Genomic DNA, 13,516 nt, shown 5'->3' on the forward strand with positions numbered 1-13,516 from the left:
AGATTAGACTACTTAGCATAAGATAATGCTTATCATCTATTTATAGGTAAATTTGTCTGAATATGCTGTAGACTGTTGAAATTACACTGATGCATGCCCAGCGTACAGTTCTAGTTGGCTGGCTAAATGCATGAAAGCTTATCAAGTATATATAAGATATGCGTCGACATATCTTATTTCCCAGTAATATGATAACACAGCATAAGATATGTATTGCCATATCTTATCTCATGGTAGTATCATCACTTTTGATGCAGGAGGATTCGTAGCCATGTCACTTTGACAGGGGCTCCACTTCTTTGAGAGGATTTTAGTCACAGAACAATTATTTGACCACAAAAACAAAGCTCAATATTTTTCTGATCTTAAATGTTTGTGTTTAAAACTCTGGGGATACCAGTCCGGAGTTTTTAGAAAAAAATTGAGCTCCTGTTTTCCAGGGAGTGCACGACTGGCTTGTTCCCTTGTTTCCGAGTGAAGTGGCTGCCTAATCCTCTGTAGAAATATCAAGATTACAGATTAAGTGTAGTTCTGATTAAGATATGATGATAGTGGACTGATAGTAGAATGTTTATTGATAAGATAAGAGGCATCTGCCTGTGAAAAGACTATTGGCTCTGTCGCGTTAATTAATGTACAGTGTTGTAAACTTGTATTTGTCTGTTCTGTGCCGGTGATTGAGCTCAACTCTGTTTCAGTTCAGGCCTGTGAGAAAATGTTTGGGCTGTGATCATCAGTGGTTACGAGGGATGTGCCACCACGCTGTTCCTATATCCTCAAGACAAAATGAAATATTGTTTTTATGTGTCGCTATCTTTGATATTTGAAAGTGATCACCGTCCTCTTGTACAGCATAATTTGAATGCCTTAAAACAACCCAGAAATTTGGCATTTCCGACAAAATGCAAATCTTCCTCCCACGCTTCTTTGACAGACGGTTGCAGTCATGGAGAAACAGATTGTAAAAATGACAAATCATCAACAAACACCTCTCTCTGCTTTCTGTCATTATATAATTGATTATAAGTCATTAAACTGGTCTGGAAAACAGTATGACACATGAGCTATACAGAGTTTGCAAATTGAACTTCAGACATTCAGTTGCAATATCACCATCATGGCTAATGATGATCATGGATGGAAGGTACAGCTGTCCAAAAGCCTTCGCTGAATTAGTTAAGAAATGGACAGTTAATATTTAAACAAGTAAAAAGCGAATTATAAAAAAAAAAAAAAAAAATCAACTAAACCACATTCTTGCATGAGCGGCTATATAGATGTACATATATATACAGGCATTATTATTAAACTCCTGTTGACTTATAATTAACAATCCAACAGTGGTGGAAAAAACTAAAATCCCTTTTTGAAGATGAAGTAGCAATACTATACTGGAAAAGTATATAGTAGCATTGAGGTACCCCAGTAAAAATAACAAAACAAAATGTTACTTCAGAAAAAATAGGAACATATTAATAGTGAAATATATTTAAGTATGAAAAGGAGTCATCGTTGTGGAGAAGTTTCCTCTCAGAGAGTTAAATTACTGAAGCATTAATCTGTAAAAAGTATTTTAATGCCGTGACGGCTCCACATGTTGGCTGGTGTAAACTCATTTGAGGTTTTGCATTGTAGTGGAAACTTCCACTGTGCTCTCTTTACCTTTGACTTAGTGAACTTAGCAGAGGCGCTACCTTCAAGCACCTTGTAGCAGAGGTGCCGTCTCTAAGTTTCAGTTCCTGTCTCACTCTCGTATCCACTAGCGGTTAAAAACAAGAACTGTCTGGTTACTATCTGATATGCCGCAGCATTTGCATGACCTTTGTATGACCTGTTTTCTGTAAACGCACTGAACACTTGGTGCTCGACGTCAGTCCGTGGCGGCCTGCTCCTCAGTTTGATCAGACATTGCACTGATCCTTTTGCAAACGCTTATAAAACAATTCGAGTCTTAACAACTTAATTTTCAGATTTTTTCACCTCAGCATGTAAAAGCGTATTCCGCAAAGTCACTAGTAAGTACATCAGATAAATGTAGTGCCGTAAAAAGTGCAGTATTTCCCTGTGAAATGTAGTGCAGGAAATATAAAGTGTCATAAAATGGAAATACTCAAATCCCCAATTCTTCAGAAGTGGACGTAAGTATAGTACTAGTATAAATGCACTTATTTTCCATCTCTGCAACCCAGTGGGACAGAATCAAGCTGAAAAAGCTAGAAAACTATCATAGTGTATCACCCCCAGTTCTGAAATGAGGCCTAATGTCCTCTCAGAGTGGAAGAGGTACCGACATTACAGTCCGTATTCTGGTGCTTTACTCTTCCCACATGGTGGTTTATCGTTTGTAATTCAGCGATCACTCCCCAATCATTCTGCAACAGACCCTTCTCCGGTCATCTGAAGTGGGAAACAGCTGAGGCTCCAGGTCAAGAACTGAATAATTGATCCTTGACTTGGAGTTTCATTTGGGTTTCCTTCACAGACCAAATGGAAACAGGATTGTCCCAACACCTGGTGTAATCTCTGTGTTATTGTGAATCTGGTGTGTGCGTTTGTATCTGTGTGTGCATGATGAGTGTGTGTCTTGTCCCCCACTCCCATTCCCCCACGGCTCAGGGTCCCATCTCGCTCGGGTCTAATCTCGCAGGGTAACTTGTCATTTTCTCAGCAGCCACAGACTTGACGGTGGGCAAAATCTACGCCGCCATGATGATCATGGAATACTACCGGCAGAGCAAGACCAAAAAGCTGCAGGCCCTGCGAGAGGAACAGGTACCGACCAGACTCCATGCTAGAGAAAACCCCTTCCTCCTGGCCCTCACTTTCTGTAGACGCCACATCCACCTGACCTTGGACTGGTTTTTGAACTTCTCCAGAACTACATCTTGTACAATTAACACCAAGATAAGAATCCAGATCTACCTCCAAACAAATTGCTTCCTCCTCAACGCTCATTACAATGGTCCCATCGCCAACTACCCCCAACACTACCTGCATCTCCCTTACCTGAGAATACCCCTTAGTCCCCATTATATCCCCTTTTCAGCATGCACACTGAAAAGCTGCGTCTTTCCACAAGCCATTAGTTTCTCCTTAACCTGGCTTCATTCCTTTTAGCATGCTGACTAACATACTTAGTTAGTTTTTCCAGCTAGCTAGCGACCTCTCTCCTAACTGCCACACGATTATGCTGTCCTCACCTCTTCACCATGAGCTATCTGGAGATGGTGAGGAGGATTAAGGGTAATGAAGGTTCACTGAATCGCAAGATCGCTTTTTTTGTTGTTGTTATTGCTGATGATGTTCTGAACAATGATGACGATACCACATGGCCTTACCTTTTGTTCTCTGTCAGTGCTCTTCCCCTCCTGTTGATGAATGCTTTGGAGATGCACTCGCTCCCGCTGTCTCTGTATCCTCAGTCCAAACTCTGGAGCTGTGGAAACATCTCTCCGTTCACATAGTGCTGCCTCTTCACTCCTGCAATCTCGTCCAGTTTTCGTTTCCCATGTGACTTCATGCCAGGCTGCAAGTTTGCACCTTCACAACCTAATATGAATTATAAACTCCAAATTTGCCCATGGGGTGGAGGCTAGCGTCAGACATGATGACATTTGAAGCCAAAAGTGTTTCTTGAGACAGTGATTTTGTATTTTGCAGAGCGGAGGTTTGCATTGGTGAATGGAGAGTATGTAAGGCTTTTTTATTTTGGTACACCCCTGCAAATATGTGTTGGTATGTTCCTGAATGCAGCCATCCCATTGGACTGACTGGACAGTTCCACACAGGCTCTCTCAACATCGGCAGCCCAGCTGTGCACAAGGAAAACCTGTCTGTCTGTCTGTCTGTATATCTGTCTGTCTGTCCCTTCATCCCTGCACCATTTCAATCATTTCTTCCTCTCTTCCACTGTGGCCCTTGCTTGTGTAATGGCCTACCTCCTTAAAGGAAAAAGCCACCCCAAAATAGTATAACATAATGTTATCGGCAATATATTTTGTATTTCTGTTCTTTGTGTTTAGCGGTGTATTTCTCTTATTCCCACAGCTAACTGGCCAAACATGAAAATCAAAGACTATGTCATGTCAGGATATTCCAGAGGAGCTACAGTGGAGCTTGATAGCAGAAATTTTTTAAGCCACAATTCAAGATCAAAGGCTTCTTTCTAGACAAACCATTTTTAACAATCATACAAGAAGAAATCCATCATAGAAGAGGTAGAGATGCCAATTTGTCCACCAACGGTAGCTTTAAAAGACAACAATGCAATGCAGCCACACCATGCTGTGCTTTGAGTAAAGTGCATTTTATAGTTGAATGTAAAGCGTGCCTAAAATGAAGCCTGAATGGTAAGAGCGTGGTGGTGATTACACTGAAGGTTTTTATACTTTGCATTGATGTGCATGCCATTGAATCCTCATTCGCAGATATCCCAATATAATGATCAACTAATCAGAGCGTGCAGCCCTCCAAAGATTTGACGTGATATTGAGATTCTTGGGCAGATGCACGAATACCACATGGAGACCAAGTATAAAATGCACAGTCAAGAGGTGCGGTTGTCATCATGGGAACACCCCATCCCCATCACAACCTAGCTGGCTGTGGCCATTTGCGTTTGTTTTGGCTAAAAAAGGCAAAAAACAAATAAGTCACTAACTGAAGTAGAAGTTGAGGAAAAGTGGGTACAACAAAAAGTAAATTACAACACTTAATATAAAATTATTGGAATGCACTGAATCTCAGAAACTAATGACATCTAACAGTGTAAGAGTATCTACGGATGGATTTTTCCTTTAACCCTTCCCTGACACTTCATTTCCTTTGCTGGACTTTCCGTTCTTCTCCCCTCTTGTCAAATGCTCATGTATTTCCCCTCTCCCCTCTTGTCAAATGCTCAAGGCCACATAAATGTTGGTGCTGAGCATTTATGTGGCCTTACCGACTGTCCCCTCTACTTGTTAATGACCTGTGGTTGTACTGTGTGTGATATATCTTATTGTTCTCTGTCTCCACTGTCCAATTATTCTCTTGTCTCTTCACCTCCTTGTGTTTTTTTTGTAATTTGTGTTCTGTAGTCCCTTGTTCCTTGCTTCCCTGTCCTCCCTCCCAGTTGTTTCTCCCTTCTTCTGACTCTCTTCATACCTCCAGGAGGAGATGGGACCTTGACTTACAGTATCAAGCCCTCCCTAATTGGTCAATCCAGGTTGATTGTGACCAAGTTTCTCTAACCAAGAACCCTTCTCTCCAGTCTGTGTGTTCCTGAATCTACGTTTGCACCTGTCTGTCTGCCTGTCTGTCTTAATATGGTTGGTTAGTGGGATGTTGAGTGGAGGTTCCTGTAACCAGTGGCTTCTTATGTAATCCTCGGACGGTTCATTGATACATATGCCACTATTTCCATATCCTCCATTGAGGCTAGTCGGTGTTATGTTTTTCGCCATGACCCATCTCAGTGTTTGTTGTGTGAATTTTTCCAGGATGTATCACAGAAGCTAGCCCACATCTTACCGGACTGTCCAGAGACAAACTTGAGCCATTTCTCCCCTTGACATGTGTGTAGATAGGGATTAAATAGACATTTTCAAGCTTTTCAAAGGCTCAGAAGTATTTAAATCTGTTTCTCTGCCTGTTCAGTGACAGATAAGCAAGGTACAACATGGAGGACTTTAATAACACACCCTCTGTTGGTCATATTGGAAGTCCACAGCTCTTAGGAAACAACTGTTGTGAACAACTGATTACTTTTCTAAATGAAGAACTTAATTTCTCTGCTGTTTTTGATTGGCAACTGATAGCCACCGTTATTTCATCTAGTGCATTTTAGCTGAGAAATCATAGTTCTTGCTCATCGTCATTAGCTAAGATATCTTGTAGAAGGTATTGTTCGTTGTTAGTTCCTTGTCTGGTTATAAAATTATTCAATGGCCTTCAGACAAGGTTTCTAAGAGACTTTCTTCTTCTATTACCACTTTAACCAATCAAATGTTAGTCAACTATATCTATATCTTTTTGGGCAGATGAATAGCCATGATATGAAGGACATATTCAGTTGTAAAAATGTAATTTACTGTTTGTGAAGTACCAGTAAATGTAGCCAGAAGCCAAAAACTTTGCTTTCTGTCCTGAAGATAAGCCTCATGTGTCTGGGGAGGTGTGGCTGTATAGTTTCTGAACAGATCTCAATCCATCTCCATTCATTTAGCATTTAGCTTCTAGCTTCCAGGCTGTTGATGGACATGACACGGGCTGTGGCAGTCATGAACCGTCGCTGGCACGCCCAGCTCAGTGGAAGGTTTCCAAGCCACTTCCAAGAGGACTCCATTACCCAGGATGCCCTGGGAGGAAAGCTGCCTTACCTCTAACTTGTCTGATGGAGGAAGAAGTAGAAGTTGCTTTTTAATGCGACTGGACTAGAACCAGATCTCCACTTTTTGCAAAATGGCATCCTATAGCATTACTCAAAAAACTTCTTATAGGAAGTTTGGAAGTGGAGGATTACATACACAAGAAAAAAAAAAACAAATAAAATGCCTCTTTAATGACGTTTATCACAAGGAATGGTAATCTGGTTCTAGGCCTGTGATTTAAGGGCAAGTTTTACCTCAGATGCCTCAGGTAGAAGTTCCTCTCTGCCACAGATCTGGGATCAGCCTCCCCTCCCTGAATTATAACCCTAACTGATTAGTAGGAAAAATGCAAAAGCATCCTCAAGTCAGCATGTTATGTAGCCTGTCTAGCTGCTATTGCCAGTTCACGGGAGACACGCTGATCTCAGATAAGCCTCCTGGCGGGGAACTTTGCCTTGGATGCCCACAGCCATGTGCTTGCCGATGGCGCCCCCGTGTGGGTGCATGTTTGCGAGTGCATCCTGTGTGTGTTTGTGTCCTGTGTCTGCCCCCTGAGTGTGCCTGATGCCAGCCTGCAGGCCATGTCGTGTATCTCACACAGAACCGAACGCCATTAATGTTTCAGCGCATGGAGCCGCCCTCTGAGGGAGGGGGCACAGACGGCCAAGGGGGCCAGGGCCTCAACGGCCTTCCCAGCACCCAGCCAGACAACGTCAACAGCATGTGAGTAGCCTGGGGATGGCTGGGAATTTATATATGATGCTTGAAAACACAAATCAGAACAAAAAATACTCATGCACACGATCAAATTCCTATTGTTACAGTATATATATGTATACATGCAGGCACACATATGTTCATACTGTGCATCAGGAAAAGAAATTCACTTTTTCCAGAGGGCTTTTTACCTTTGGAAGTACAGCAAGCATTCCTTGAGTACATAACAGGTGCTGGGTGGAAATGCCAGGACTGCTGCTATTGCAGTGCAGCTGTCAAATAATAGATTTGCAATGTTTATCAACAAATAAATCATCAACTTGTACCACCAGGATTTGTTTTAACATATTTCCCACCGCTGAAAACTGGCTACAGGCCTTACAGAAGAGGATTATGCCATTTTCTCTCCCCAACCAGTCCTCAGTTGTTTAGGTTTTTACGATATTGGTTGTTTTGTCTGTGTGTGTGTGTGTGTGGGTGCCAGACCTCCCGAGGGTGGTGGTATGACTGAGAGCCAGTCATGGGTGACGGCCAAAGCCCAGGAAATGTTCCAAAAGACGGGCAACTGGAGCCCCGACAGACCCTACCCCGACGATCTCCACGATAGCCGGCACAACCCCCAGGTATGACGAACACACACTCACAGATGTAAACACATCGTCACCACGGTAACACACCGGCTCACGCCCAAGTGCAGTCTTGGCATCTTGTCTCTCTGCTCACACGGCCGGCTCACCTATTGGCAGGCTGGTGTCTTTCCGGTCTGGTAGTAGCAGCAGGAAATGATCAGTACTGCTCAAAAACGATCAAAACTGCTGAAAAAATGAGGAGTAACAAAAGCTAATGTAGTAAAGCAAGAGTCCCAGTGGAAAAGCATCCCAACACATTATAATGAATTGACTTCCTCAGGTAAGTGGTCCATTTAAACACATTTCCCCCTCTATGGAGAGTCATTTGAGTTTTGTAATTTAGACCGTCCCTCTAAACAAGCCGCTGGTCCAGCTAGTTGGATTTTGACCATGTAATGTATCAGCCACACTGAGTGGACAGTGAATTCAAACCTGGACATCTGATGACTCTGCAAGTGTGTGTGTCATCTGATTAAATCGCCCATTTAAAATTCAAAAACAAACTCTAATGTAGTGATTCCCAAAATGAAGTCCGTAGACCTCTTGTGATCCTTGACAGGGTCAGTGTGAAGCTGTAGTAAATAAGAAAGATTATTTTGATCGTAGGTGCTTGTTCTCCAGTGTGATTTCCCCAACTGTGATATAAATACTCCAGTTATTTTCTAAATCATATCAAACCATGATAACCGATCGGTGCTTGAAGGGCAAATTCTGATCAGATGGCATCCAAGAGACCTAAGTGGTGTCTCTTTTAGGGTCTTTCAACGTGAAAAGGATAGGAAACTCTTGCTCTACTAAAACATAAATCCAGCTCCTTATCACTGTGAGCTAACTCAAAGCAAATCTGAAGCCCCATCTCTCATCTTTGGGGGTCCTTGACATGAAGAGGATTAGGAACTTTGGCTCAATTTGGTCCAGAATCAACGTCATCTGTCACACCAAGTTGTTGGCTACCTCAGAGAATGTGATATCATGGTCAATTCTTTACAGCATCAATGTAAAGACATGGTTTCTGCCGCTGCTGTTACTGCTGCTATCCCAGTGGACAAGACTGTAGCTTCTCTTTCCTGTTAGTACTCCTCTTTTTTACGGTGCTACCTCTCTGTCACTTCTCTTCTTCTGGCGTCCTCTCTGTTCCTCTCTCTCTCTCTCTCTCTTACTGTCTTCATCTTCCCTGACTCAAACTCCCAATTGAGTCACTGGGGTGGAGGTGAGGTTTTGTAGATGTGTTTTGTGATGTGCACCTTTTCCTCTTCACCATACCCACTTTCTCTGTTTGTTGGGACGTCCCTACTCCCAAGCCCCTCATCTCTCTTCACACTTAGAGCAGCATTGATGAAAATGCCCTTTTGCTTTGACCCTCGTTAGTGATGAACCAAGGTGATTACAAACAAGCTGTATTACTTAATGAATGATGGGGTCCGGCCAGGGTGGGAAATCAGCACCAACTGGGTTTTCTCCTCTGCAAATCAGCTTGGCGGGTATAGTGAAAATAGCTGGTGAAGTTTCGAATATAGAAGCCACCGCCACTGGTAGACAAAGTTAATTTCCTGCACTGGTTCAGAGGGTAAAATTGAACCCCTGTACTGAAGTATGGAGCCAGAAAGAGGCAATGTTTCATCAAGATAGCCTTAAATCTAAATCTAATCCAAAGAAGCATTTACAAGTGCACAGGATTTGATGCTGCAATCCTTTATGTCATAATCTGGCACTCATACAGAAGCCCATTTCAGATGTTAAAAAATGATGTACTAACCTATAAATGGTGATTAAAAGGGACATCAGGCTATGCCCATAACACTTCCAGTAGGCTCAACAGTGATTTCAGCCACATACAGCTAAAGGTAACTATAATACTCTGTACCAACACTTACACCTAGTTCTAAATATTACTCAGTCATTTCAGAATTTGCTATTCATTTCCATAAGGGGCAGCTGATATTTTTGCAGTTCAGAAACCAAACTGCATCAGCAATTATGAGCTAAATGCAAGGCAGATTCTCCTGGTTTGAGACGATCCGCACAGCAGATTAGAAACCAAAGGGAGCTGAGGCCATATACAATACTTAATTCTTATTTTTTTCTTCAAAAGGTTATGTTAATGTTAATAGAACTCATTTATCATCATAAAAACTATATAGAACGGCTTAAAAGACACAGACCTTGGAACCAGACAGTCAAAATTATTTTCATTTTGATGGAGTAGAGCCATCCTGATAATAGGTCACGCATGAAATCTGATTAAAAAAAAAAAATGGGTCGTTTGTCACCTAAATCTGAGCAGGGGCAATATGATGCCTGGTGGAGATCTGCAGTCTAAGTGCACACTTGTATTTGTGAAATAAAATGATTTTCTGCATATTAAAAAAAACAAAAAAAAAAACAAGCTTTGCTCTTCAAAAATTATTTTTCCTGGAACTGGTAATGAAAAAAGGGGGTTGTCTATAATAAGGGTTGTCTTATATTCTGGTCAATACAGTAAATTATGAAAGAAAATCATTTAAAATATAAAATAGCCCCGATTTATGTTACATGTTTCCTTGATATTATACATTTATTCATCATATAGCAACCCCCCTCAACGTCAGATTAGGCCCTTCCCCGTGCTGGACAGTGATCACGCCGCATGCCCAAGTCCCCTCCCCTAGCAGACAGTGACCCCGCCCCCTGCCTGAGTCCCCTCCCCCAGCAGACAGTGGTCACGCCCCCTCTCGTTGTGTTTTGCAGATAGTAGAGATGAGGGCGATGGGGCGGGACGGGTACTCCGACACTGAGCCCTATCACCCAATGGATGGGCATGGGCGGACCCTCTCCATGCCCCGCCTCTCGGCAGACAACCAAGTGAGCACCTTCATCCCACCATCATCACCATCACCATCATCACCATCATCATCCATTATGCCTGTTAACAAGGAGGACAGCTAAAGTGAATGGAAAGAGTCTCTACTTGCATCCCCAGAAATATGATAATGGAGCGCAAGTTGTTTTTTAATGGCATACAGTACAGATATGTTCAGAAATACATATCTGATCATTTGTTTTAGTTTTTTCGTTCTGTTTTTAATGAATGTAGAATTAATAAATTCATGAATAAATTACTTTTATTAATACAGTTACTTTTATGTTTTATTATTTGCTTATTTAATTACTAGATACTGTTATGATATAAATACATTTTCATATCCTTTTTAGATTTTTAGATTTCTAATACATTTAAGCATGAGTAAAGTATAAGTAAAGTATTAATATATGTTTTGCAAAAGTGTCATTTACTTCTATTTGTAATGGTAAATTTTTTAAATTTTTTATTATTAGTATTATTTTATTATTTAAAAAATTGTGGACATACATGAGTATTCATTATAATCTACATATTCATATTTTGCACATAAAGTTAAAAAAATCGGTAATAATTACTTTATTTAGCATTTCGTTATTATTAAAATGTACTATTTATACTATATCTACAAAAACAAAACTTTTTTTTAAATTTACAGATTCAAATATTATTTAAAAAACATTAACTTTTTTTTTTTTTTTTTTTTAAATATATGCCAGTCTACTTTCCTGCATGTGAAGTGGCTCCAACAACATATTTTGACAGGATGCAAAGGAAACAGGGAGACTTTTGAAATTCGCCTTCCTCTGGCCCTCTGTCTTTTTGTCCTGCTTCCCTCCATCACCTCCTCCCTCTTTCTGACTGTCCACCCCCTCCTCCCCCCCGTCCTCCTCCTCCTCCTCCTCACCCCGCCCCACCGCTCAGCTACAGGAGAGCTTTACCTCTCCTATTAGCCGTACAGCAGCACAACATGCTAACTAAAGAGTAGCATGCAAACTCAGGGTAGTCTGGATAAGTCTGCTTTACCCCTGTCTCACGTGCATCTGCGTGTGTGTCTTATTTGTGTGTGTGTGTGTGTGTGTGTGTGTGTGCGAGCCCTTCTGCTGACCTTATCCTCTTCCCTACCCATTGTCATTAAATCCTTGGTGTGTCTGTCCTGTGTAAACTGTGGCCAGAGCTCGTTGGAGGAGCTTGTTGACCTCTTCAGGGACAAAAAAGGGGAAACAACAAAACGGAAAAGCTCATTAAATGCAACACAAAGCTGTTTCTGCAATGTTTTAAAGTCACAATGAATAGAAAAAAAATAACTTTGGTCGCTACTTTTCCATGCCATAACATGCGCAGTTTTAATGATTGCCAGAAAAACCTCAACACTTTTATTTTATTGTATTTTTTAATGTCAAAATTTTATTACTTTAACCTTCTGGAACATGGTGTGTCTTTGTGGTTAGCTCATGCCGAATCAGGCGAATCAGATTTTTGAATAACCCCACCTCTCTGCCACTTTCATCAAACAAGTGCCTTTCTTTCGCCAATGGATTCCCTTTCATTTATGCTTATGTTGTTATGGTAGTGTGTCCTATTTCAACAGGAAATACATCAAATTACGGAAGCAAGATGCTCTAAAATGCAGTTTCATTGTGACTTTAAAGGGAAAAAAATTATTTCTGCATGTATGCACTGGGAGGTGTAGTGGTCAGATTTAGCAATTTTAGTGTAAAAGGTGCTTGAATAATAGATAATTTTGTTGTCAGTTAATTATATGCTGCAGAACTTGGTTTGCTTGCCTGGTTTGAGTGTGTGAGTGTGTGTGTGTGAGTGTGTGTGTTGAGGTGGTAGTGGCTGGATTGTTATTGAACATTAAACATTAGGCCGTCATACTATTAAAAAAAAATAATAATAAGAAAACAACAGGAAGATGTGAACATAGTGAGTAGTCCTACTTGAAAATTAAATTCTCCATTCTCCAAACATCTGTGCTTAACTACGAAGCCTCTGGCTGCAGTTATACACACACACACACAGGCACGCACACACACACATATTCATGCACACCAGCATGAACACACTCGGACATGTCACCACATCCGGTCACTCTGCTCTCACTCTGGTGTGTGACTTCCCACATGGAGTGTGTTTGCTGTATGAGCCTTGAGGAGAGGAGAGAGAAGAGCGTACATGACAACCGTAGTCAACTTAGAGACACCGGTGTGTGTGTGTGTGTGTGTGTGTGTGTGTGTGTGTTCGTTCGTTAGTGTCATAGAGAGGCTGTGTGTCAGACCTGGGTCAAAATTACAGTCATTTCTAGTAATTAATTAGCGTTTTAATCAGCATGATGTGCCAGAAGAGTGGGGGGGTTTGCTCAAGGAGACAAGAAGGTGAGTGTGAGAAAGCTCAGCAGCGTGTGTGTTCTGACACTAGAAAGTGCCAAAAGTTGTTTGGACTGAGAATGTAACCAGTTATAGGACCAATCCCCAAAATGCAATCGATTATGGGTTCAAGGCAATAGATATGCTGATCTCTGATAGCCAGCGGTTCTTCTTGAAAAGCCAAATCTGACAAAATGAAGAACATGTGGGCTGCAGTCTGGACTGACGCTCATATTCAGGTTTTTTCAAAGAGCACAGTTAAAGTTAGAGGGTCCGTGTATCTTTTGCTCATTTGATTTTACCTTCAGAAACAGAATCAAATAAAGGCATTTATTGTGATTTATTTACTGTTTGTTATTTTTTATATAATTGTGACAAGCAGACTCAAAAATGCCAACTGAACTTCACTGCAAAAACTCAAAATCTTACCAAGATTATTTGTCTTAGTTCAAGTCAAAAATGTCTTATTCCTAATCAAAATATCTCATTACACTTAAAATAAGACATGATCACCTCAGAAGTAACTTGTTTTTACACAATTGTCTCTTGTTTCAAGTGAAAATTTGCTTGAAACAAGTGAAAATTTGCTTGTTTCATTGGCAAAATTTGTTT

General features: G+C 41.1%; 1 protein-coding gene across 1 annotated transcript in view; it reads left to right on the forward strand.

Annotated features, from left to right (window-relative positions):
- Positions 1-13,516, forward strand: part of cacna1ab (calcium channel, voltage-dependent, P/Q type, alpha 1A subunit, b) — a 124,281-nt gene that overhangs the window by 91,064 nt on the left and 19,701 nt on the right. Inside the window, 4 exon segments of the mRNA XM_030050031.1 lie at positions 2,669-2,772; positions 6,952-7,073; positions 7,552-7,690; positions 10,424-10,537. Coding sequence (XP_029905891.1) covers positions 2,669-2,772; positions 6,952-7,073; positions 7,552-7,690; positions 10,424-10,537 — 479 coding nt within the window.

Source organism: Myripristis murdjan, chromosome 1, assembly GCF_902150065.1.
Source record: "Myripristis murdjan chromosome 1, fMyrMur1.1, whole genome shotgun sequence".
Lineage (NCBI taxonomy): Eukaryota > Metazoa > Chordata > Actinopteri > Holocentriformes > Holocentridae > Myripristis > Myripristis murdjan.